Source organism: Cetorhinus maximus, chromosome 3 (genome assembly GCF_964194155.1).
Source record: "Cetorhinus maximus chromosome 3, sCetMax3.hap1.1, whole genome shotgun sequence".
NCBI classification, from domain to species: domain Eukaryota; kingdom Metazoa; phylum Chordata; class Chondrichthyes; order Lamniformes; family Cetorhinidae; genus Cetorhinus; species Cetorhinus maximus.
Genome location: NC_135881.1, coordinates 200,851,628 through 200,878,867, shown reverse-complemented (window position 1 = coordinate 200,878,867; position 27,240 = coordinate 200,851,628). Strand labels below are relative to the sequence as shown.

At 45.7% G+C, this 27,240-nt stretch overlaps 1 protein-coding gene across 2 annotated transcripts; it reads right to left on the bottom strand.

The window, feature by feature from the left end:
- Positions 1-516: 516 nt before the first annotated feature.
- Positions 517-6,675, bottom strand: clec3ba (C-type lectin domain family 3, member Ba). 2 transcript variants are annotated; one of them, XM_078539612.1, is made up of 3 exons: positions 6,543-6,675; positions 3,819-3,917; positions 517-1,514 (listed from the first exon to the last, which is right to left on the bottom strand). In XM_078539612.1, the coding sequence occupies exons 1-3, from the start codon at positions 6,649-6,651 to the stop codon at positions 1,114-1,116; spliced, it is 609 nt and encodes a 202-aa protein (XP_078395738.1). In that variant the 5' UTR covers positions 6,652-6,675; the 3' UTR covers positions 517-1,113. The 2 variants fall into 2 exon arrangements, with proteins under 2 accessions (XP_078395738.1, XP_078395739.1); XM_078539613.1 differs by having other exon boundaries at positions 3,819-3,914.
- Positions 6,676-27,240: the final 20,565 nt, after the last annotated feature.

Below are 27,240 nucleotides of genomic sequence, written 5' to 3'. Positions count from 1 at the left end.
CAAAAGATGGGTGTGAATAGCAACAGCAAAAACCATTATTAGCATCCGCTTTCCAAGAAATGGGACTAGTGGCTATGATCTGAAATTATTGAAATGAATATTGGCACCGACTCAAAAGATGAGACATTGTTCTTCGAGATTGTGTTGAGCATCACTGGAACATGAGGACAGAGGGCAACCTTTAAGAAACTGCGATTGTAACCTTTGCTTATGAGGAACCTCGTTAAGTAGAGAAAACTAAAGTTATCTTGTGTATTGTGGCGTATTTAGTTCCTTAAGCAAATGCCCATGGCGGGGGAAGGGGAGTCCATGAGGGAGGAGGGTCGGGGGGAGAGGGGAGCACCTCCACCTGTTGCACTTGTGACCTGCATCCCAGCTTCTACTAGTGGGATGTAAAGGGTCGTTTGGCCGATAGTCATGGAGATATTCCCGTGCCCCCAGCGCTCTGAACGAAGATGTTTAAAAGGCTCCCTGAAATGGAAGAAAACTGGACGGGAATAAGATACAGCAACTTCATTTTTTGTATGAATGGATTTTATTTCTGGACAGAACAGTAGCATGCATAGTGTGTCTACAACCGTGCACTGCAAGGAAACTGGACTAGCCTCAAAGCCAAGCAAGCCGTGAACTCCTGAGTTTACAAACATTCCACACCGAGGGCAGCATTGAGGGCTGTATGTGTGCTGGAGCATCGAGGCGCACTGGCACTGAGAGGTGGGAGGGCCATTCAAGGGAGGCCCACCCTCCCCACCCCACACCCACCCCTACTCCGCTCAGATCCTGATCTCCGCTACACTACACACTGAGGCACCAGGTGGACCCCCTTCCCCAGGGAAACACAAGGGACAGGGGTGAGGGTTCCTTCAGGCTGCATCCAGCGGTAGCTGCGTGCGTGAATGGCACTGATGGCATCACAGGATCAAGCTCCCTACCCTTCCCTATCTTCTCCAAAAATCCTGATGGAAGATCCAGAACGGATACAACCTGAGGGAGTTGAAAGTCAATGATAATCTGCACCACTCACAAGACATCTTCTCTGAAACAGCAACTCATTAAGCATCAGTAGCATAACTAAACCAGTCAGGCTATACGTGAGAAGAAACACCAAAACGCTTAAGGAATATTAAATTGACAGAAGTAATTCTTCTGAAGACTACAGGACTCGTCAAACCATTTGCCAATGGATGGACCCGACAGCGCCACACAGTTGGCCTTCGTACCACCATCGGGCTGCTTGGTGATTTCCATCTCCCAGTTGGTGTAGTTGGCGCTCTTGCTGGATACGTCCATCCAGTCTCCCTCAACCGAGATGTCGGTCACGCCGACCCAGATGTTGTGGTCTTCTCCCAAGGTCGTCCTGGCGTAGTCGTACAGGGCGTCGTTCTCGTCGTGGTTGTGCGGCGTGCTGAGGGTGCCCCCGTGCAAGATGCAGTCGTCGGCCGCCTCGTGGAAGCTCTTCTGTCCGGCCATCAACAGGAAGCACTTCTTGTAAACTTTCATACCTCTCAGGCACACTGGACAGGGAATATAGGGGTTGGAATGAGTTACTGATACTGCAGCCACACATTTCCCAACACTTCACGTGACTTGAGTTAATTTGGACTGAGGGCTTGTTTTGTTTGCGGCCCACTACTAGCAAACCTACATATATTGTGCCATGTCTAGTTGCCTTAAGGTCATTGAAAGTCAACCCCATCATGTGAAACCAACTTTAGGTGGCAGCTTCCTTTCCCTGAAGGACTTTCGTCAACTAATTGAGTTTTTTGCAATAGTCTGGCACATTTTATTAATTACTTTTCTGCTGCCACCTCAGGAGTTATTAGAATTATTGAATTCAGTTTTATTACTTGCCACCATGACGTTTGAGTCCAAGTTGCTGCCACACTACCAACAGCCACCAGGTTACCACATCCAACGACAGAGTCAGAAGAGATCTCATTGAAACATGTAAGATTCTGAAGGGGGCCTGACAGAGTAGATACTGAGAGGATGTTTCCCTTCGTGGGGGAATATAGAACAAGGGGACACGGTTTCAGAATAAGAGGGTCTTCCACTTAAGATGAAGATGAGGTGTGATTTTCTTCTCTCAGAGGGTCGTTAGTCTTTGGAATTCTCTTCCCCAGCGAGAAGTGGAGGCTGGATCATTGAATATGTTCAAGGCTGAGTTAGACAGATTCTTGATTTGACAAGGAAGTCAAGGGTGACGGAGATTGGCAGGAAAGTGGAATTAAGGCCACATTCAGATCAGCCATGATCTTATTGACTAGTGGAGCAAGGTTGAGGGACTGAATGGCCTACTCCTGCCCATTTCTTCTGTTCTTATGTAAGAATCCAATTGGATACTTCAGACTGTAAAGAATGGATTCTCATCTGAGTTGGAACACTGGGAGGTTTTTTTTTTCGTGAGGTTAAGATCATGGGACAGCCTGGTAAAACCTGACTGAACTGAAAGCAATATCGACTGACCAGAGGAACATCTTTGTTCATCTTTCAGTAAATGATCTCTCCTGTCTTCCTCCTCGACTGAAGGTGTTGGCCCCTTCAGGAATACGGTTCTCTGAGTTGCTGGGCTTTCTCATACTTTGTCCAAGTGGCCATTCTCGTTCTGTGCCAACCCAGCCATCGATGCCCCGATTTTAAAGTGGGGGAAAAGGGGTGGGGTGGTGTGAGTGCCGGTGGGTGGGGGCTGGTGGAAACCCGGACATGTGGAGGCCTGGCCTTTAATGTCAGCCTGGCCTTATTTCCATAAATTCCCCCAGAGAGACCTGCCTGAACCCAGTTAGGTCCTTTTTGGCAGTACTGAGGGTGCAGTTCAGGAGGAATTTGTTGAGCGGAAACAGCAGCCGGGGACCCGTGGGAACAGACACTGGCAGTTGGTTGGGTGAGTAGTAAGGTGGAGGGGGGAAGGGGCACTGGAGGCAATCATGGGAAAGCCTTGGGCAATGTAGACCCCAGGCTTCATTGTCAGGCCTGTACCAGAAGAGCACATTTTGACCACCAAGAATATCCAAATCAATGCTCCTCAACCCACTACCCCCACATTCACATTTTCCAGTGCCTCCCCTTACAAGAATACTCTTGAAGGGGCAGGTGGAGGTCTCCAATGCTACATGACCAGCTGGCAAACACAGGAGCACGTTGTCCCAGCCATGATCTATCCAGCAGACTCCCACCAAGCTTCTACTAGGAATGAAAACAGAAAATGCTGGAAAACACTCAGCGGGTCTGGCAGCATCTGTGGAGGGAGAAACAGAGATAATGGCCCAGATCTTCTTGTCTCCCAATGGTCGGAGACCAGACATACCCCAGAGGATGTGCTATGCGACCCCTTGTCCACAAGTACTCTGTGAGAATTGCCCGGGAAGTTTCAACTTCCGATGGGCAAGCCCCCTGCATCCAGAACAAGTCTCCAACTCTGAGTTAGAGTCGGAGACTTTGGATGGTTCCGACTTGCTTACCTCACTTCCTGGATAGTTACCCAGGAAATGTTAGATTGAAAAACACTATATCTAACTCCTGGGTAACTATAAAACTGACCACCCCCCAACTGTCCTCCGAGCACCTCCCCACCCTGACCCTCTGACTCCACCCCTACCCTCTGAGAACCCTGACCCTCCGGCCCAACCGACCCTCTGACTCCCCCGCCAACCCTCCAACACCCACCCCGATAACTCCAACTCCCCAATGGGAGGATATCCTTCCTTACGTAAGGAGGCCAAAACTGTCCACAGTACTCCAGCTGTGGTCTCACCAATGCCCCCATACAGTTGTAGCAAGGCTTCCCGACGTTTATATTCCATCCCCACCCCCCCTATTACCTGTGTGCAGTGCCTGGTTCTCCTTCAGTAGGCTCACCTCCTCCAAGATGTGAGCAATCTGCTTCTTGATGTCTTCAATCATACTTAGTGTCACCACTGCTGAACAAAGGTGAAGAAAATGAAGTGAGTGGTCAGGCCACAAAACGCTGAGTATGAATAAAATCAATCTAAAAGTGATGACAAAACCAGCCAGGGAGATCAAGGAATTGTTCACCCACAAAACACAACTAATACCAATTTGGTAGTACAGAAGTTAAGCACTGCTGAAAAAAGAGACATGCTGTCGATGTTGCTCCCTTTAAAATTTGGCATTCTTGCATCTGTCCTGATGAGTACAAGATGAAAAACTTCGACAGCATGTCTCTTTTTTTCAGCAATAGTGCCAATTTATTGCTCTCAATATTCTTTGAAGACAAACATTGTGGCCCAGAGACTCTGCTCGGTCGCGCTGGTTTTAAGGCAAAACCAGTGCAAAAGGTCACAGAATTTCAAGCACAAATTGTGTTCAATGTAAATTGCTTTTCCGTGACCCATTGCGCACGTTTTAAAAAATATCATGCTGGAAGACAGCCCCGCCCCCCTAAAAATGCCATGCCACCCCCAGCACGAATCAATCCCCAGGACAGGTTCCTGCTGCTTCCACTCATTGTGGGCCTACAAATCGGCTCCAAAAATTGAGCTGGTTCCTTTAAGCACAAAGACACTAATAGACACCTTTTAAAAGCTTTTGAATATATATATTTTTTTTAATTTAAATTGACTAAGAAACTGAGTTCACCAATCTAACCAGTCGGTGGTTCTGAATAATTTATTTTATTCAGTTATTTAAAATTGGGTCACTCACAGATGGTGGGCTTGACATGCTGATTAATACGCTTAATTTTTTTTACATTTTGATCCGCATTAATCAAAATTTACCAAGTTACCACTCTTAAATGTATATATATATATATATATATATATTTTAAAATTACCAGCTAAGACGCTGACCGATTGTGCTGGTGAACAGCAGATTTTGCATTTGGCGATATACCGATGAGTTTAAATGGAAAGGCGCAACATAAATGCAAGCCTTTCTTGTTGAAGGTTCTTACACATATCCTCCTGGAGAGTTTTGAGTAGGGGCCATGCAGCATTGTCATTATATCTCTTGGAGTTTCAATATTGAGGCAGACACATACAAAGGGAGAACCATTTTAAAGTATTCTGAAAATAATATCAGTCAGTGACTGGTCCTTTACTGAGGCTGCCTGAATTTTACCCCTGACGCGTGATATTTCTTACTCGGGTGAGGTTGAGTCAGGGGACGGGATGTCCGGCAGCCAGCAGTGTGACCTGGAGACCTGGAATCATTTCTCTTTGGGTGTGTCAACCAGCCATCAGTTTATTCCTCCTCCCTTCCTTCTGCCCAGGAAATGGCACATCGCCCTGGTGTCCAGCTCCGCAGCCGCCCTCCCCCAGTCCCTTCCCGAAGTTTGCATCCCTGACTCGCTGCGAGTCCCTCCGATGAATGCTAGCAGCTATTTGACTCTGGTGGGCATCGCAATTCTGTCCCTGCGCTTCCACAGCCGGGGTCGGGGGGGGGGGGGGGGGGCAGGTGAAGCTGGTTGTTGCCTTTTCCCCGTTACCACCACAGAGGAGGTCCACATAGTCCGTTGACCCCCAAGGTCTGTGCGGCTCTGTACTGTGCAACAGATTGGCAACAGATCACCACCACACTCCACTCTTCCTTGGAATGAATATCCACTCAGTGCTCCATTTATAAATGACATTGTGTGTAGCACATAATTGCAGCCAATGAGAGCTTGTATTGTGCTGATTAACTCCACAAAAACCCAGAGACTTGAGCACATCGATCAAGGCTGACACTCCAGTGCGTTGCTGAGGGAGCACTGCACTGTTGGAGGTACAATTTTTCAGAAGAGAAGTTAAACCGAAGCCCCATCTGCTCCCGCAGATGGATGTAAAAGATCCCACATCATCACTGCCTCAATGTGCTGCTCTAAGTCAATGGATCCTGTTATAATCTCTTTTCTGCTATAGGTTCACTTGCCCTTTCCCATGAAGTGTTCTATCTGTTTCATGGAGATTATATAAATTCATAATTGAGAACAAGTGACAGCATGATTACTAATAAGAAAAATGCAGTTCAGAGTGGCATGACCACAACCAGTACACATGTTAGTACAGTTTACAGATCAAATGAACATATTTGTCTGTAATGTATAGAGAGACAAGAGAACTTTAAGCACAGGAGACCCTTCCACTGCCAATGAATTCCTATATAAATGTCCTGGTTTCGTGAACAAACAGGTAGAGATGTGAAATTTTATCACACAGTCCTTTGACATGCATCTCCTGCATCAATTTCAATTCTATTAAATCCCACATTTATTTCTCTACTCTCCCTCCTGTCCTGAAAATAGCTGCTCCACAGCCTCCTCTTCCCCCTCCTCAACTAGTCCCCTACTGAAGCTCGCATCTCTCACTTGCTGCGAGTCCCTGCGGTGAATGACAGCAGCTATTTGACTCTGGTGGGCATCGCAATTCTGCCCCTGGGCTGAAGTCAGCTGTTGCCTTCCTTGTTACCGCCCCAGCGGAGGTCAGCACAGACCCAGGGCTTGAGTCCGTCGACCTCTGTGTGGGTCAGTAACCGTAACCGGCACTGGGCAATCGAGGGAGCCCACCCCTGCTCTAAGCAAAAGGACTAGATCACCGGTGTACCTTTCTTTAGGGCCGCATTCTTCCTTGGCTTGGTATTGGGCGCCTGCTCATGGGTCGTCTGCAGGAGATACAGGACCAAGAGCACGAGGGAGGTTCCTCTCAGCTGCATGGTGTACAATGCAAGTGGAAGGACTGGGAGCAGTCCTACCCTGATTTATCCGAGAAACTGCGATAAAAAAAAAACACACAGTAATCAAAACCTGATGGTCAGCTAACCCATCCAAAGAGAAATGATTCCAGCTCTCCAGTTCACACAGCTGGCTGCCAGGCACATCCTCCCCAGACGCATCCCCACCTGTGTCGGGAACGTCTCACATGAGTTACCATCTCTCCATAATCGTCTTTAAAAGAAAAACAAACCACTGGATAAGGACTGCACCATAAGCAGCTGGGCAACGATCCCAATCCAAGCGCACATTTGGGATGTTTCACAGGGAATGTCGATGTTTGGTTCAGTTCAGTGGTGGAAAGGAAGCAGGAGATACAGAGGCAAAAACTGCAAAGTTTTGAGATGAGGTTGGGGGGCAGGGGAGGTGCAAGCAGTGGGGGGTCGGGGGTGGTCTCAGACAATCGAGGACATAAAGTCTGAGAGGCAGATCTACTGAATCCAATTCACGAAACAGCAAGTTGCAAATCTGAATTTTAAAAAAAAAGGTCAATAAACTGGAGGGGCTTATTAAGGTGTAAGGAGGGCAAAGAAATGATTAGTGAAGGTCCTGTGAATGATCGGGATCTTAGAAGTGTCAAGATCCCACGATAGACAACAAGGTCGGGGGGGGATGGTGGAGGTGGATATAAATTAACTTGTAGTCATTATTCCTGAGGGAGCAGAATGGTACTGAGAAGTTGGGCAATCAGATGGAGGCAGGGGAGGAGTGATCAAACGCTATATAAATGCAAGTCTTTCTGTTCTAGGAACATATGGAAAGAGTAGACCATTCAGCCCCTCGAACCTGTTCTACCAGTTTTCAGTGAGATCAGGGTTGATCTAGGAACATAGGACTTAGGAGCAGGAGTAGGCCATTCGGCCCTTCGAGCCTGCTCCACCATTCAATAAGATCATGGCTGATCTGGTTTTGGTCTCAGTTCCACTTTCTTGTCTGCCTCCCAAAACCCTTGACTCCCTGGTCTATCAAAAAGCAGTCTAACTCTGACTTGCTTAAATTCAATGACCCAGCCTCCAATGCTCTCTGGAGAAGAGAATTCCAGGTAGTCCTCATCTCTGTCTTGAAAGGGGGACTTCTTATTCTTAAACTGTGTCCCCCAGTTCTAACCTCCCCAACAAGTGGAAACATCCTCCCGGTATCCACCCCATCATGTCCCCTCAGGATCTTTAACAAAAACAGAAATTGCTGGAAAAACTCAGCAGGTCTGACAGCATCTGTGGAGAGAGAGACAGAGTTAACCTTTCGAGTCTGTATGACTCTTCTTCAGAACTAAAGAGAAGTAGAAATGTGGTGAAATATATACTGTTTAAGGGGGGGTGGGACTGATGAAGCTGGATTGAAGGCCAGTGATAGATGGAGGCAAAGGACAGATTGCAAAAGATGTCATAAACAAAAGGTCGAAGGGGTGTTGACGGTGGTGATATTGGCTAAAGGAGGTGCTAATGGGGACATTAAGAGTAGAAAGCAGGATCAGCAAGTCACAGATGGCCCTAGTGGGGGTGGGGTGGGGGGAGGGGACGGTGTGGGAGAAAAGATCAAAATAGACTAAAAGGTGGGGATAAAGCAATGAATGGAAATAAATTTTTAAAATAATAATAGAAATAGGTGGGAATATATATCTCTTTACAGACTCTCGACCTCCTCTTAAGAACTTAGTTTCCTACCTATATTGGTCTTGTTGGCAAATTTAGCTACCGTACATTTGGTCTCTTCATCCAAATCATTGATGTAGATTTTAAATAGTTGAGGCCCCAGCACTGATCCCTTTGGCACTCCATTCGTTACAGCTTGCCAACCTGAAAAAGACCCATTTATTCCTACTTTCTGCTTCCTGTTAGCTAACCAAACCTTTACTCATACGTGCCTTTTGAAAATCCAAATACACCACATCTACAAGTTTCCCTTTATCCATCTTGTTTGTTACTTCCTCAAAAAATGTTAGTAAATTAGTTAAACACGATTTTCCTTTCACAAAACCATGTTGACTCAGCCCAATCACATTATGATTTTCTAAGCATCCTGCCACAGCCTCCTTAATAATGGATTCCAGCAATTTCCCTATGACAGATGTTAGCTTAATTGGCCTATAGTTTCCTTGCTTTCTGTCTCCCCCCCCCCCCCCAACTTCCTTGAATAATGGTGTTACATTAGCTATTTTCCCATCCACTGGGACCCTTTAAGAATCTAAGGGATTTTGGAAAATTATAACTAATGCATCTATAATCTCTGCAGCCACCTCTTTTAAGACTCTAGGGTGCAGACCATCTGGCCCTGGGGACTTGTCAGCCTTTAGGTCTAATAGTTTACCCAACATCTTTTCCCTAATGATGGTGATTGTTATAAGTTCCTCTTTCTCATTCACCTTTCGATTTTCAAGTATCTTTGGTAAGTTTTCGAAGTCGTCTACAGTGAAGACAGACACAAAATACCTGTTCAATGCCTCCGCCATTTCCTTGCTTTCCATTATCAATTCCCCAGAGTCACTCTCTAGAGGAGCAACACTAGTTCTAGTTACTCTTTTCCTATTTAAATACTTGTGGAAATTCTTACTATCTATCTTATATTACTAGCTAGCTTTCTCTCATACTCAACTTTCTCCCTCTTTTTTCTTTTTTTTTAGTCATTTTTTGCAGGTTTTTGAAACCTGACCAATCTTCTGACCTACCACTAATCTTTGCAGATTTGTACAATGCTTCTTTCAATTTAATACAATCCTTAATTTCTTTATTCAGCCATAGATGATGCATCTTTCTCAAAGAGTTTTTCTTACTGGGATAAATCTTTGCTGAGAGTTATTAAACATCTCCTTAAAAGTCTGCCATTGCATCTCTACTGTCCTACCTTTTAACCTAGTTTCCCAGTTCACTTTAGCTAGCTCTACTTTGATATCTTTATAATTGCCCTTATTCAGGTTTAAAACACTAATCTTAGACCCACGCTTCACCCTTTCAACCTGAACATGAAATTCTATCATGTTATAGTCATGTTATGTCACCCAAAGGCTCCTTTACTGTGAGGTAATTGATTAAACCTGTCTCATTGCTCATTACCAGGTCTAGAATAGCCTGCTCCCTGATAGGCTCTAGAATGTACTACTCTAAGAAATTGTTGCGCATATATTCTATCAACTTATTTTCCAGGCTACCTTTGCCAATCTGTTTTGTCCAATCTACATGTAGATTAAAGTCACCCATGATTATTTCAATACCCCTTTCATGGCTCATTTATTTCTCCCTGTATACTCTGTCCTGCTGTGTAACTACTGTTAGGCAGCCTATTAACTATTCCCACAAGTGACCTCTTATCTTTCCTATTTCTAACCTCTACCTAAACTGACTCTACATCTTGCTCTTTCAAGATAAGTTCATTTCTCACTACTGTACTAATGTCATCCTTAATTAACAAAGCTACCCCACCATCTTTTCCTCGCTAGTGAGATAGCTGATGCATTGGTTTTAATTTTCCAAAACTCCCTAGATTCGGTGAAGGTCCCATTAGATTGGAAGATAGCAAATGTAACCCCACTATTTCAAAAGGGAGGGAGACAGAAAGTGGGAAACTACAGGCCAGTTAGCTTAACATCTGTCAGAGGGAAAAGGTTAGAAGCCATTATTAAACAAGTTATAGCAGAGCACTTGGATAAGTTCAAGGTAATCAGGCAGAGTCAACATGGTTTTGTGAAAGGGAAATCATGTTTAACCAATTTTTTGAGTTCTTTGAGGAAGTAACATGTGCTGTGGATAAAGGGGAACCTGTGGATGTACTGTACTTAGATTTCCAGAAGGTATTTGATAAAGTGCCACATCAGAGGTTATTGCGTAAAATAAAAGCTCATGGCATAGGGGGTACATATTGGCATGGATAGAAGATTGGCTGGCTAACGGGAAGCAGAGAGTAGGCATAAATGGGTTTTTTTCAATTTGGCAAGATGTAATGAGCGGTATGCCACAAGGATCAGTGCTGGGACCCTAACTGTTTACAATTTATATAAATGACTTGGATCAAGGGATGGTTGCCAAATTTGCTCATGACACAAAGATAGGTAGGAAAGTATGAAGTAGAGGAAAGTATGTTGTGAAGAGGACATAAGGAGGCTAGGAAAAGATATAGATAGGTTAAGTGAGTGGGCAAAGGCCTAGCAAATTGAGTATAATGTGGGAAAATGTGAAATTGTCCATTTTGGCAGGAAGAATAAAAGAGAAATATGTTATCTAAATGGTGGGAGATTGCAAAGCTCTGAGATGCAGGGGATCTGAGTGTCTTAGTGCATGAATCGCAAAAGGCTAGTATGCAGGTACAGCAAGTAATTAGGAAAGCTAATAGAATGTTATCATTTATTGTGAGGGGAATCGAATAGAAAAGTAGGGAGGTTATGCTTCAGTTATTCAGGGCACTAGTGAAACCACATCCTGAGTACTGTGTACAGTATTGGTTGCCTTATTTAAGGAAGGATGTAAATGCATTTGAAGCAGTTCAGAAAAGGTTCACAGAATCACAGAATCACAGTGCAGAAGAGGACCTTCAGCCCAATGAGCCTGCACCGACACGTGAGAAACACCTGGCCTACCTACCTAATCCCATTTACCAGCACTTGGCCCATAGCCTTGGGATGTTATGACGTGCCAAGTGCTCATCCAGGTACTTTTTAAAGGATGTGAGGCAACCTGCCTCCACCACCCTCCCAGGCTGTGCATTCCAGGCCGTCACCACGCTCTGGGTAAAAAAGTTTTTCCTCACATCCCCCCTAAACCTCCTGCCCCTCACCTTGAACTTATGCCCCCTCGTGACTGACCCTTCAACTAAGGGGAACAGCTGCTCCCTATCCACCTTGTCCATGACCCTCATAATCTTGTATACCTCAATCAAGTCGCCCCTCAGTCTTCTCTGCTCTGACGAAAACAACCCAAGTCTATCCAACCTCTCTTCATAACTTAAATGTTTCACCCCAGACAGCATCCTGGTGAATCTCCTCTGCACCCCCTCCAGTGCAATCACATCCTTCCTATAATGTGGCGACCAGAAATGCACACAGTACTCCAGCTGTGGCCTCACCAAGGTTCTATACAACTCCAATATGACCTCCCTACATTTGTAATCTATGCCTCAATTGATAAAGGCAAGTGTCCCATATGCCTTTTTCACCACCCCACTAACATGCCCCTCTGCCTTCAGAGATCTATGGACACACACGCCAAGGTCCCTTTGTTCCTCACAACTCCCTAGTGTCATGCCGTTCATTGCATATTTCCTTGTCAAATTACTCCTTCCAAAGTGTATCACCTCACACTTTTCAGGATTAAATTCCATCTGCCACTTATCTGCCCATTTGACCATCCCGTCTATATCTTCCTGTAGCCCAAGACACTCAACCTCACTGTTAACCACCCGGCCAATCTTTGTGTCATCTGCAAACTTACTAATCCTACCCCCCACATAGTTATCTATGTTGTTTTTCTAAATGATAAATAATAGGGAACCCAGCACAGATCCCTGTGGTACGTCACTGGACACTGGCTTCCAGTCACTAAAGCATCCTTCTGTCATCACGCTCTGCCTGCTATAACTAAGCCAATTTTGAATCCACCTTATCAAATTACCCTGTATCCCATGTGCCTTTGCCTTCTTTAGAAGTCTCCCATGTGGGACCTTGTCAAAGGCTTTGCTGAAATCCATATAAACTACATCAACTGCACTACCCTCATCTACACACCTGGTCACCCCCTCAAAAAATTCAATCAAATTTATTAGGCATGACCTCCCTCTGACAAAGCCATGCTGACGATCCCTGATCAAGCCTTGCCTCTCCAAGTGGAGATAGATTCTCTCCTTCAGAAATTTCTCCAATAGTTTCCCTACCACTGACATGAGACTCACTGGCCTGTAGTTCCCTGGCTTATCTCTACAACCCTTCTTAAATAGTGGAACCACATTAGCTGTTCTCCAGTCCTCTAGCACTTCCCCCATGGCCAGAGAGGAATTAACAATTCGGGTCAGAGCCCCTGCGATCTCCTCCCTTGCCTCCCTCAGCAGTCTGGGACACAAATCATCCAGAACTGGAGATTTGTCCACTTTTAAGCCAGCCAACACCTCCAGTACTTTGTCACTCCCTATATCAATTTGCTCAAGAACCTCGCAGTCTCTTTCCCCGAGTTCGATACCTTCATCCTCATTCTCTTGGGTGAAGACAGACATGAAGTGTTCATTCAACATTCTAGCGATGTCCCCTGGCTCCATCCATAGATTGCCCTCTTGGTCCCTTATGGGCCCTACTCTTTCCCTGGTTATCCTCTTCCCATTGATATACTTATAGAATATCTTTGGATTTTCCCTACTTTTACCAGCCAGGGCTTTCTCATATCCTCTCTTTGCTCTCCTAACTGCTTTCTTAAGCTCCACCCTGCACTGTCTGTACTCCACTAATGCCTCTGCTGGTTTGCTTCCCTTGTACCTGCTAAAAGCCTCTCTTTTCCTTCTCATTGTATCCTGAATATCTCTGGTCATCCATGGTTCTCTGGGCTTGTTACTCCTTCCTATCACCCTAGAGGGAACATGTTGATCCTGTACCCTCCCCATTTCCTTTTTGAACGCCCCCCACTGCTCTTCTGTAGATTTCCCCACAAGTAGCTGTTCCCAGTCTATCTTGGCCAGATCCTGCCTTATTTTACTAAAATCCACTCTCCCCCAATCCAAAACATTTTTTTGCAACTTGTCGATTTCTTTGTCCATAACAAACTTAAACTGTACCATGTTGTGGTCGCTATCACTAAAATGCTCCCCCACCACCACCTCAGCCACCTGTTCGGCTTCATTCCCCAGAATTAGGTCCAGCAATGCACCATCCCTTGTTGGACCCTCTACATATTGACCTAAAAAGTTCTCCTGTACACATTTCAAGAAATCCACTCCATCCAAGCCCTTGACACTATGTCTATCCCAATTAATGTTGGGAAAGTTGAAATCACCTAATATAATTACCCTATTGTTATTGTTTTTACACACCTCCACAAATTATGCACATATTTGCTCCTCAATTTCCCGCTGACTATCTGGGGGTCTATAATAAACACCTTTGCCCCTTTTTTATTCCTAAGCTCTACCCACAAAGCTTCATTCGATGCCCCCTCCAAGATATCATCTCTCCTTACTGCAGTAACTGACTCCTTAACTAATAATGCAATGCCTCCCCCTCTTTTACCCCCTCCCCTCTCTCGCCTGAAGATTCTATATCCCGGAATGTTGAGCTGCCAATCCTGCCCTTCCCTCAACCACGTCTCAGTGATGGCTACTAAAACACAATTCCACCTGTCAATCCTCACCCTTAACTCATCCATTTTACCTGTAATACTCCTGGCACTAAAGTAGAGGCCATCCAGCCTTGCCTTACTCCCTTGAAGCTTATTGCAGCTGTACTTCCTCTGATTTGATTGTTTTACTGTATTATGATGTGTCCCTACTCTGCTAACATTCTGTGTCCCCTCCCCCTGCCAAATTAGTTTAAACTCCTCCCAACAGCACTAGCAAATCCACCTGCAAGGATGTTAGTCCCGCTCTGGATCAGATGTAGACCGTCCCGCTTGTACAGGTCCCACCTTCCCCAGAAATTGTCCCAGTGATCCAGAAATCTAAAACCCTCCCTCCTGCACCAACTCTTAAGCCACATATTCATCTGTGCTATTCTCCTATTTCTGAGCTTGCTATCACGTGACACTGGGGGTAATCCAGAGATTACAACCCGAGAGGTCTTGCTTTTTAGTCTACTGTCTAACTCCCTGAATTCTTGATGCAAGACTTCATCCCTCTTTCTACCTATGTCATTGGTACCAACATGTACCATGACCTCTGCCTTGACACCCTCCCCCTTCAGGATGCCCTGCAGCCGTTCAGTGGCCTCCCTGGCACCAGGGAGGCAACACACCATCCTGGAGTCACGTTGATGGTCACAGTAGTGCCTATCTGTTCCCCTAACTATAGAATCCCCTATTACTATTGCTCTTCCTCCCTTCCTCCCCTCCTGTAGAGACAGGCTGCTTATGGTGCCAGAAGCTTGGCTCTGTCTGCACTCCCTGGAGGAACCAGCGCCCTCATCAGCCTTCAAAATGGAATATCGATTTGCGAGCGGGACCCCAGGGGACTCCTGAACTACCTGCCTGTTTCTCTTGGTCTGCCTGGTGGTCACCCATTCCCTACCTTCCTCAAGTCCTTTCATCTGCGGTGTGACCACCTCTCTAAACGTGCTATCCACAATGCTCTCAGACTCGCGGATGCTCCACAGTGTCCCCAGCCGCCATTCCAGCTCTGAAACCCGAGCTTCCAGGAGCTGCAGCTGGACACACATCCTGCATACATGCTGGTCCCGGGCACTGGAAATGTTCCCGGCTTCCCACATGGAGCATGAGGAGCACACCACGGCTTTGAGCTCTCCTGCCATGACTTATCCCTTTAAATTAAACCTTTTAAGTCAATTACTCTAGGGCCTTCTTTTCCTGATCCTCGTTACTGTAGAATATACAAACTGTAAACCACAAAAAGACCTTAAACTATTAGCGATTAAAGTAGTAAATACCTTACCCACTACTTACCAGTGATTCCTTTCCCTTGCAGCCTCTCCTGCTGCAGCACGCTCTGAAGATTTAAGAAGTTGTAGCAAGGAAAAATGCAAAGAGCACCTCATCCCCTATGCACTGAATTCCCGCTTTGCACCAAATTCCGAATACCCACTCTGGCTGTGCCCCACTCAGGATGTGCTCACTCTCCTGTTCCTGTGCAAGCGCACTGTAGGTTTACCAGTCTAATACCTGGAATGGGTGGGTTGTCCTTTGAGGAAATGTTGGACAGTGTGGGCTTGTATCCACTGGAGTTTAGAAAAGTAAGAGGTGACTTGATTGAAACATATAAGATGCTGAGGGGTCTTGACAGGGCTGGTGTGGAGAAGATGTTTCCTCTTGTGGATAATCTAGAACTGGGGGTCATTGTTTAAAAGTAAGAGGCCACCCATTTAAAACAGAGATGAGGTGAAATTTTTTCTTTCAGAGGGTTGTGAGTCATTGGAACTCTCTTCCTGTAAAGGTGGTAGGAGCAGAATCTTTGAATCTTTTTAAGACACAGATGGATAGATTCTTGGTAAGCAAGGGGATGATAGATTATCAGGGGTAGGCGGGATGCAGATTTGAGGTTACTATCAGATCAGCCATGAACTTATTAAATGGTTGACCAGGCTCAAGGGACCAAATGGCCTCCTGCTCCTTGTTCGTATGTTTGCATGTCACATACCCTTTAATATTCTGGTCCCAGCCTTGGTCACCCTGCGGCCATGTCTCTGTTGATGGCTATCGGGTCATACATATTTATTTCTATCTGTGCTAACTACTAGCCAATTTTAATAAGAATGCTGCACGCATTCAGATACAGAGCCTTTAACTCTGCCTTTTTACCATTTTTGCAATCTCTGGCCTTATCTGCTGGCGCACTCTTAAGTTTGTACTCTCTGTCACTTCCTGCCACACTCTGGATATCATTATCAAAATTACTACTCTGCTCTATTACCTCATTGTTGCTCTCTGATTTACTACATCTCCTCTCATGATCCCTTCTCCCCACTACTTAATATAAAGCCTTGTATCACTCTAGTTATATGACTCACCAGAGCATTGATCCCAGCACGGTTCAGGTGAAAACCTGTCCCAACGGTATAGCTTCCATTTTCCCCAGTACCGGTACCAGTGCCCCATGAATCGAAAGCCATTTGTATGTTAAATTCAACCACACCCCCTCCTCAGCTCCAGATTCCTTAGGATCAGAGGGACCTTGATGTGCATGTCCACCGGTCCCTTAAGGTAGCGGGACAGGTAGATAAGGTGGTTAAGAAGGCATATGGGATACTTGCCTTTATTAGCCGAGGCATGGAATATAAGAGCAGGGAGGTTATGCTGGAACTGTATAAAACGCTGGTTAGGCCACAGCTAGAGTATTGAGTGCAGCTCTGGAAATCCGCATTATCGGAAGGATGTGATTGCATTAGAGAGAGTGCAGAGGAGATTTACCAGGATGTTGCCTGGGCTGGAGAGTTTTAGTTATGAGGAGAGATTGGATAGACTGGGGTTATTTTCCTTGGAGCAGAGGAGATTGAGGGGGGACATGATTGAGGTGTATAAAATTATGAGGGGCATAGATAGGGTAGACAGAAAGGAACTTTTCCCTTTGGTGGAGGGATCAATAACCAGGGGGCATATATTTAAGGTAAGGGGAAGGAGGTTTAGAGGGGATGTGAGGAAGAACTTTTTCACCCACAGGGTGGTGGGAATCTGGAACTCTCTGCCTGAAAGGGTGGTAGAGGCAGAAACCCTCATAACATTTAAGAAGTATTTGGATGTGCACTTGCGATGCCATGGCATACAAGGCTATGGGCCTAGTGCTGGAAAATGGGATTAGAATAGTTAGGTACTTGTTTGACCGGCGCAGACTCGATGGGCCGAAGGGCCTTTTTCAGTGCTGTAGACCTCTATGACTCTATGACTCTTGTCTGGCAAAATTCTCTTGATTTCAGATTCAAAATTATCAATTGAGCTCCAGCATCCACTGCTTTCTGGGGGAGAGACTTCCACACTTCTACCCACCCTTTTGCATGAAGAAGTGTTTCCTGACTTCTCGCCTGGAAGGCTTGGCTCCAATTTTAAGCTGACATCCCCTTGTTCTAGAGTCCCCCACCAGTGGAAAGGTTGCCTCTCTATTTTACCCTATCAAATACTTCCAAACCTCTACAATCCTCACCCTTATAAATGTGGCAACGTGAACAGACTTTTGGCATCGGGTAAGCCTAATCTTGCCAACACCCAAAATCCACACCACACTTACCCACAAGGGTCCCTGGACAGCAATCAGGAGTTAGTAACCTTGGGCAGGACTGTGCCCACCCTGATCGAAGGCACTGAGATTAATTCCTGAGATCGGTGGGGTTAGCCCAGACCGGGAATCGAACTTACAAAAACTGTTCACCTCTAACAAAATCTTACCGCCCAGAAGGGGGGCATTCGGCCCATCGTTCCTGGGCTGGCTCTTTGACAGAGCTGCCTAGTTTCATCCCCGATCTCCTGCTTTCTCCCCACATCCTTGCAAGTTAATTCTGATGAAATAACCTGAACTTTAAACCTGAAATATTAACTCCGTTTCTCTTCCCGCAGATGCTGCTTTACCTGCTGACTGTTTCCAACATTTCATTGGTTTTATTCCAAATTAGGAGTTTTTCTGTGATCTGTTTTGGTTTGGTTTATTCAGGGTGGAGAAATGTCGCTTGTAAACAGTCTATTGAAAGTATTTGTTCTAAACAGTCTACTGCAATAGCTGGATCTTTGCAAGCATTATTACACTTCCAAGCATTCAACCCCCAGAAACCCCTTCCCAAATTAGTTTCGCCACTAGAAGGGGTCTCGTCTTAAAGGTCCCAAATATTTTGAGTGCTATTGTTAGCCCATAGAGGATTTGATGGGGGCGTGATGCCGAGTCATCCCAGCTGTGGAGTGCAGGCAGTGGGCTCCAGAATGTTCGAGAAAAGTATCCGCCTGTTTTTCCAACAGCTGCATGCCACTGGTCCTCAGCCAACTTGAGATGTGGCACCTCTTCTGTAACAGAAAGTGAGGAGCAAAGCAATAAAATGGACGTCCTGATTACTTCAGTCTGTTCTTACATGACTGTAATGTCCATCCTCCGCTGGCCAGAAAATTTCGTTTCTTGTAAAGAAAAAAAGTTCTGTTTAAGAATAAATCAATTGTTTGTGAGCAAATTTCACCTGCCCCCCCCACTCCCCCTCCTTGCAGAATCACCTTGATCGATGTGATAGAATATCTTGTAACTATCTTGTGTACCTTGTAACCGTGTACCTGTCCTGTCTGGGAAACAAGATTAGTCTGCAGTCATGTGGGATTATGTAACTAGACTCTTTGACACCCACATTTTAAAAGGCAAGTTTGACCGGGTAGTTCACGTCTCTCCGCACCCCACCCCAACCCCAACTAAGTCTTTTTTTTTAACCCCTGAGTTTGTTTCACTCTCTAATTTTTCCTCCCCCTTTTCTTCAGCTGGTCCGCAGAGGTCATAGCTTGACTGAAAGAATGGATCAAGTGCCCTCCACTTAGATTTCTGCCACTTCCCAAGTGTCACTTGGTGGGGCGGAGCCTCCTAGAGGGTTCTTTCCTTCCAAAAGGGAAATCACCCACCTTCATCTTCCTGTTCTGCCATAATTGTGGTGAACCCATGGCTCTTGCCTCTGAATTCCAGGATCAAATTCCACTGCGGCACTTAAGCACAAAATTCGAAGCTGGCACTCCAGTGTAGTGCTGAGGGAGTGCTGCATTGTCAGAAGTGTTGTCTTTCAGATGCGATGCTAAACCAAGGCCATGTGGGTCGGCTTTGGTGAATGTAAATGATCCTATGACACTACTTTGAAGAAAGGGGGAGTTCTCCTTAGTGTCCTGGCAAAGATTATCTCTCAATTAACAACACAAAAAAAGATTTTTAAAAATTCTTTCAGAGTAAGTTGGCATCACTGACTAGGCCAGCATTTATTGCCCATCCCTAATTACCCTTGAGAATAAGGTGATAAGCTGCCTTCTTGAACCGCTATGTGATAGTGATCGCGGGTTTGGAAGGTGCTGTCAAAGGAACCTTGGTGAGTTGCTACAGTGTATCTTGTAGACGGTACACACTGCTGCCACTTTTGTGTCGGTGGTACAGGGAGTGAATGTTGAAGGTGGTGCATAGGATGCCAATCAAGCAGGCTGCTTTGTCCTGGATAGTGTCAAGCTTCTTGAGTGTTGCTAGAGCTGCACTCATCCAGGCATGTGAACAGTATTCCATCACACTTTTGACTTGAGCCATGTCAATGGTGGACAGGCTTTGGGGAGTCAGGAGGTGACCTACTGTCTGCAGGATTCCCAGCCTCTGACCCTACTCTTGTAGCCACAGTATTTATATGGCTAGTCCAGTTCAGTTTCTGGTCAATGGTAACCACCAGGATATTGATAGTGGGGGATTCAACAATGGTAATGCTATTGATTGTCAAGAGGATATGGTTAGAATCTCTCTTGTTGGAGATGGTCATTGCCTGGCACATTGCCTGTTACTTGCCACTTATCAGCCCAAGCCTGAATATTGTCCAGGTCTTGCTACCTATGGACACAGACTGCTTCAGTATCTGAGGAGTTACAAATGATACTGAACATTATATGCAATCATCAGTGAACATCTTCACTTCTGACCTTATGATGGAAGGAAGGTCATTGATGAAGCAGCTGAAGATGGTTGGGCCTAGGAAGCTACCCTGAAGAACTCCTGCAGCGATGTCCCAGAGCTGAGATGATTGACCTCCAACAACTACAATCATCTTCCTTTGTGCTAGGTATGACTCTAACCAGTGTTGACTTTTCCCCCAATTCCCATTGACTTCCGTTTTGCTAGGGCTCCTTAATGCCACACTCGGTGAAAGGCTGCCTTGATGTCAAGGACAATCACCTCACCTCTTGAGTTCAGCTCTTGTGTCCATATTTGGCTGTAATGAGGTCAGGAGCTGAGTGACCCTGGTGGAAGCCAAACTGAGCATCAGTGAGCAGATTATTGCTAAGCAAGTACTGCTTCCATCAATTTACTGATGATCAAGAGTAGACTGATGGGACAGTAATTGGCTGTGTTGAATTTGTCCTGCTTTTTGTGGGCAGGACATACCTGGGCTTCCACATTGCCAGGTAGTGCCAGTGTTGTAGCTGTGCTGAAACAGCTTTGCTCAGAGCGCGGCAAGTTTTAGAGTACAAGTCTTCAGTACTATTGCCGAAATATTGTCAGGGCCCATAGCCTTTGCAGTATCCAGTGCCTTCAGCCATTTCTTGATATCAAGTGAAGTGAATCGAATTGGCTGAAGACAGGTATCTGTGATACAGGGAACCTCTGGAGGAGGCTGAGATGATCATCCACTTGGCACTTCTGGCTGAAGATTGTTGCAAGTGCTTCAGCCTTATCTTTTGCACTAATGTGCTGGGCTGCTCCATCATTGAGAATGGGGACACTTGTGGAGCCTCCTCCTCCTGTTAGTTGTTTTATTGTCCACCACCATTCATAGCTGGATGTAGCAGGACTGCAGAGCTTAGATCTGATTTGTTGGTTGTGGGGTCGCTTAGCTCTATTGCATGCTGCTTCTGCTGTTTGGCATGCATGTAGTCCTGTGTTGTAGCTTTACCAGGTTGACACCTCATTTTTAGGTATGCCTGGTGCTACTCCTGGAATGCCCTCCTGCACTCTTCATTGAACCAAGGTTGATCCTCAGCCTGCTGGTAATGGTAGAGCAGGGGGTATGCTGGGCCATGAGGTTATAGATTGTGGTTGTGTACAATTCTGCAGCTGGTGGCCCACAGCACCTCATGGATGCCCAGTTTTGAGTTGCTGGGTCTGTTCAGATCTATCCCATTTAGCACAATGGTAGTGCCACACAACATGATGTGAGGGGCACCCTCACTTTGAAGGTGGGACTTCGTCTCCCCAAGAATTGTGCAGTGGTCATTTCTACCAATACTGTCATGGACAAATGCATCTGCTACAGACAGATTGGTGAGGATGAGGTCAAGTAGGTTTTTCCCTCTTCTTGGTTTTCTTGCCATCTGTTGCAGACCCAGTCCAGCAGCTATGCCCATTAAGACTCAGCCAGCTTGGTCAGTAATGACGCTACTAAGCCACTTTTGGTGATGGTCATTGAAGTTCCCATACCCCGAGTACAGTCTGTGCCCTTGCCACACTCAGTGCTTCTTCCAGTTGGTATTCAACATGGAGGAGTACTGATTCATCAGCTGAGGGGGAGGGGGCAAGATTATCTGGTCATTATCACATTGCTGTTTGTGGGAGCTTGCTGTGTGCAAATTGGCTGTCAACATTCCTACATTACAACAGTGACTACACACCAAAGGTACTTCATTGACTGTAAAGCATTTTGAGACATCTGGTGGCCATGAAAAGCCCTAAATAAATGCAAGTGTCTCTTTCAATTACCCAGTTGGGATAAGGAACTCAGTAAAGTGTCTCCCACTGCTCAGGCGGAGAAGTGTCTTTACTGCAAAAAGACCATCCTTTAGGGAGTACATTAATGCAGCAGAAATATACTCGAATGGTGCCAGAAATAAGGGGTTTCAGTTACATGGAGAAACTAGAGAAAGCTGGGCTAGTTCTCCTTCGAAGAGAGATTAAGGGTAAGATTTGATAGAGATCGAAGGGTTGTGGTGGAGTAAATAAGGAGAAACTGTTTCCATTGACAGAAGGGTTGGTAACCAGGGAATAAAGTGATGGGCAAACAAAGCAGAGGTGACATGAGGGGAAAAAAAATGACACAGCAAGTTCTTGTGATCTGGAATGCGCTGCCTGAAAGGGTGATGGAAACAAATTCAAGAATAACTCCAAAAGGGAGCTGAATAAACACCTGAGTTGGAAACATTTGCAGGGCACTAGGGAAAAGAGTAGGGAAATGGGACTAATAGGACAGTTCTTTAAAGGAACCAGCACAGACGATGGACCAAATGGCCTCCTTCTGTTGCGTATCATTCTAAAACATCATCTTAGATAACCACTTCTCTTGAACAGGAATTTTAAAAATACGTAGGCCCAGAGTATTCAACAGCAAACCCACAGGCAGGATTCTGCTCCATGGTGACATTTGTAATTTAAAACTATTCTGAAGAGCATTATAGGGCCTTGAGCTCTTGACAGGGTAAATACTGAGGGGTTGTTTCTCCTGTCCAGGGAATCTAGAACATGGAGTCGCAATCTCAGAATGAAACATTGGCCATTTTGGATTGAGATGAGGAGAAATTTCTTAACTCAAAAGAATGGATCTTAGGAATTCTCTATCCCAGGATCAGTCATTGAATATACTCAAGGCTAAGATTACTAGATTTTTGGGCATTAAGGGAATCAAGGGATCTGGGGATAAGAGGGAGATGGTGGAGTTGAGATCGAAGATCACCCATGATCTTATTGAATGGCAGAAGGGACTTGAGGACTGTATGACCTACCCCTGCTCCTATTTCTTATATTCTTAAAGTATTTTTAAGCTGTTCTTATCCTGCAAAAATGACTAAGCAGCCACACCTGTGAGCATTCTCCCCAAAGGTGAAAGGTTCTTCACACTCGTGTTAATTAACCACCCGAAGGCTCACGACAAAACACAAGAAATTATAACTGCAAAAAACATGGATTTTATTTTTCTAGCGCTTTTGCAGTCAGAGGAGAGCTTGCTTCCTTCGACATAGCAATGTTTATTTAAAATCTGCTAGAAAGCGAGAGATCAGGCGTGAAGTCTAAATGGGAAACATTAATTTTTGTATCATTGGCCATAACATCGTTGTTCACAAGTGATACAGTCGCAAACAGGTTCCATGGACAATCCTCATCAGTGAACTAGAAGTATCATACACACCCCCATTACGGAGTTTATTCGCAATAGAGACAGTGACTGTTTATTGATAGCAAACATGATGATTGGGCCGAGGGCACAACACTGAGAACCCCTGCAGCAACGTCCTGCTATCATGGTGGGATCACCATACGTCTGTCAGGTACATAAGTAAATTGGATTTAGGGATTGGAAAAACGTGGTTGAAATTTGCGGACGATACCAAATCGGAGGGTAGGGCTAACAATGTGTAAAGCTACACCAAAATTCAGGAAGACACCAACACACTTGCACAGTGGGTGGATAAATGATAATTGTGATTCAATATAGCAAAATGCGTGGTTGCCTTGTACTCTACGGTTTCCTCCATGTCACTCGACAGTAGTTTGGCTGCTTCGAGTGTTACTCCATAATGATCCGACTTGTGAAGTGCCAAGCTTGCAAAGACCCTCTAAAACGCTTCCAAAATCATCCTTGTCCGTTTCAAAATTGGAAATTAAAACTTTAAATGGTAACCCAATTTACAATCTTGCTGCAGAAAAGGTACCACAGCCCTCAGGCGGTCAGGGTTAATATCATTTGTCGCCATTGACATATCCCAGCATAAAACCACACTGCAGCACCTATTTGTGGCTCGAGTCTTAATTTCAGCTGGCTGGCTATAGGGGATGCATTGGCCAATATTTTCCTACACCCATCACTCCCTCATACAGACTATAATAGATCCCAGATGCATTAGATAATGTATGAAACAAAACATTACAAATACAGATTAGAATGCTTATTCTTTAGAGGCTGTGGACAGGGATGGTAGGGAGAAATAAATCCAGCTTCCTTTATGGATATGGCAGCTATCCTTAAAAGTTCCACACACTGTTCCAACATATGACAGCCCTAGAAAAAGCAATAACAAATATTGCATTTGGTTTCAAATTTTAATTTTTCTTTCCTCTTTTTTCCCCCCAGGGCATACATCACTGTCAAAAAATGGTGGAGAAGCAACTAATCTTTGGGCCACCACTGTTGGTGTTAACCCTAGCAGCTGCATGATAATCTTCCCTTTCAGTGATCCTTATTGTTTGTATAATACCAAGGCTCCTTAGGCAGCACCCTCCAAACCCATGACCACTACCATCTAGAAGGACAAGGGCAGCAGATACATGGGAACACCACCACCTGGAAGTTCCCCTCCAAGCCACTCACCATCCTGACTTGGAAATACTCGCCGTTCCTTTACTGTCGTTGGGTCAAAATCCTGGAATTCCCTAACAGTGCTGTGGGTGTACCTACACCACATGGACTGCAGCGGTTCAAGAAGACAACTCACCACCACCTTCTCAAGGGCAATTAGGGATGGGCAATAAATGCTGGCCTAGCCAGCGATGTCCACATCCCGTGAACAAATAAAAAAAATCTAGCTGTTAATAACGCACAGCAATATAATGCTCTGCACAGCTGACAAGGTAACTGAAGACATATCAAATCTGTAACAGAAGGAACATCCCCCATGGAACTCATTTCTCGTTATCTTGACTCCCTTCTCTCTCGCCTTGTCCAGTCCCTTCCCACCTACATCTGTGATTCCTCTGACACCTTACGTCACATCAACAATTTCCAGTTCCCTGGCCCCAACTGCTTCCTCTTCACCATGCTTCCTCCATCCCCCACCAGGATGGTCTGAGGGCCCTTAGCTTCTTCCTTGAACAGAGGCCCCAACAATCCCCATCCACCACTACTCTCCTCCGTCTGGCTGACCTTGTTCTCACACTGAACAATTTCTCCTTTAACTCCTCTCACTTCCTCCAAATAAAAGGTGTGGCTATGGGTACCCGCATGGGCCCCAGCTATGCCTGTCTCTTTATGGGGTATGTGGAACATTCCTTGTTCCAGTCCTACTCCGGCCCCCTCCCACAACTCTTTCTCCGGTACATCGATGATTACTTCGGTGCTGCTTCATGCTCTCGTCGGGACCTGGAAAAATTTATTAATTTTGCTTCCAATCTCCATCCCTCCATCATTTTCACATGGTCCATCTCTGACACTTCTCTTCCCTTCCTTGACCTCGCTGTCTCAATTTCTGGTGATAGACTGTCCACCAATATCCATTACAAGCCTACCGACTCCCACAGCTACCTCGACTACAGTTTCTCACACCCCGCTTCCTGTAAGGACTCCATCCCATTCTCTCAGTTCCTTCGCCTCCGTCGCATCTGTTCTGATGACGCTACCTTCAAAAACAGCTCCTCTGGCATGTCCTCCTTCTTCCTTAACCGAGGTTTTCCACCCACGGTCGTTGACAGGGCCCTCACCGTGTCCGGCCCATATCCCGCGCATCCGCCCTCACGCCTTCTCCTCCTTCCCAGAAACATGATAGGGTCCCCCTTGTCCTCACTTATCACCCCACCAGCCTCCGCATTCAAAGGATCATCCTCCGCCATTTCCGCCAACTCCAGCATGATGCCACCACCAAACACATCTTCCCTTCACCCCCCCGGCGGCATTCCGTAGGGATCGTTCCCTCCGGGACACCCTGGTCCACTCCTCCATCACCCCCTACTCCTCAACCCCCACCTATGGCACCTCCCCATGCCCACGCAGAAGATGCAACACCTGCCCCTTCACTTCCTCTCTCCTCACCGTCCAAGGGCCCAAACACTCCTTTCAAGTGAAGCAGCATTTCACTTGCATTTCCCCTAACTTAGTCTACTGCATTCGTTGCTCCCAATGCGGTCTCCTCTACATTGGAGAGACCAAACGCAAACTGGGCGACCGCTTTGCAGAACACCTGCGGTCTGTCCGCAAGAAAGACCCAAACCTCCCTGTCGCTTGCCATTTTAACACTCCACCCTGTTCTCTTGCCCACATGTCTGTCCTTGGCTTGCTGCATTGTTCCAGTGAAGCCCAACGCAAACTGGAGGAACAGCACCTCATCTTCCGACTAGGCACTTTACAGCCTTCCGGGCTGAATATTGAATTCAACAACTTTAGATCTTAAACTCCCCCTCCCCCCATCCCCACCCCGTTTCTTCCCCCTCCCCCTTTTTTTTCAATAATTAATATAGATTCTTCTTTTCCCACCTATTTCCATTATTTTTAAATCTAAAACTAAAACTTTGTTAGTCTTTCCACCCCACCCCCACTAGAGCTGTACCTTGAGTATCCTGCCATCCATTCTTAATTAGCACTTTTCTTAGATAATATCACCACCTTCAACACCTCTTTGATCCTTTTGTCTGAGACATCTTTTGATTATCTGCTCCTATCACTGCTTGCTTATCCCCACAACCACCCCACCCTCAACTTCTCTCTCCCCCCGCCCCCCACCTTAGACCAGCTTATATTTCACCTCTCTCCAAACTATACTTCAGTTCTGCCGAAGGGTCGTGAGGACTCGAAACGTCAACTGATTTCTTCTCCACCGATGCTGCCAGACCTGCTGAGTTTTTCCAGGTAATTCTGTTTTTGTTTTGTGATTATTACAGTACTTATTCAATGGCAGCAGTTCTACTTATTTGTCACACAGCACTGATTGTGAATACTAAACGATACTTCTGTCTACCCTATCAAATTCTTCATAATCTTAAAACATCTATCAGATCACCCCTCAGTTTTCTCTTTTCCAGTTTATTAAAAATGTGCTGTTTGTTATGGAGAATTGAGAATAACTTAAATTCTGACGTTCTGGAGCTGACTTATCAGAGGCAGTTCAAAATTAGACCTCACACTGGAAGGGAGCCCAGGCTATCATCTTTGTCAAGAGGTTACATGAGTTTACAGTTTGCTGTTAATTGCACAATGTTCAGCACCATTCATGACTCCTCAGATACTGAAGCAGTCCTTGTCCAAATGCAACAAGACCTGGACAATATCCAGGCTTGGGCTAATCTCCAACAAGAGAGAATCTAACCATTGCCCCATGACATTCAATGGCATTACCATCCCTGAATCCCGCACTATCAACGTCCTGGGGGTTACCATTAACCAGAAACTGAACTGGGCTAGCCATATAAATACTGTGGCTACAAGAGACAGGTCAGAGGCTAGGAATCCTGCGGCGAATAACTCACCTCGACCCTGCAAAGCCTGCAGAAGAATACTCTCCACTTGCCTG

Coding starts and splice junctions, on each gene's coding strand:
- clec3ba (XM_078539612.1), bottom strand. CDS start 6,651: ATGCAGCTGAGAGGAACCTCCCTCGTGCTCTTGGTCCTGTATCTCCTG. Junction 3,918..6,542: donor GAATGCGGCCCTAAAGAAAG/GTACACCGGTGA, acceptor ACCTTTGTTCAG/CAGTGGTGACACTAAGTATG. Junction 1,515..3,818: donor GAACCAGGCACTGCACACAG/GTAATAGGGGGG, acceptor TTCCCTGTCCAG/TGTGCCTGAGAGGTATGAAA.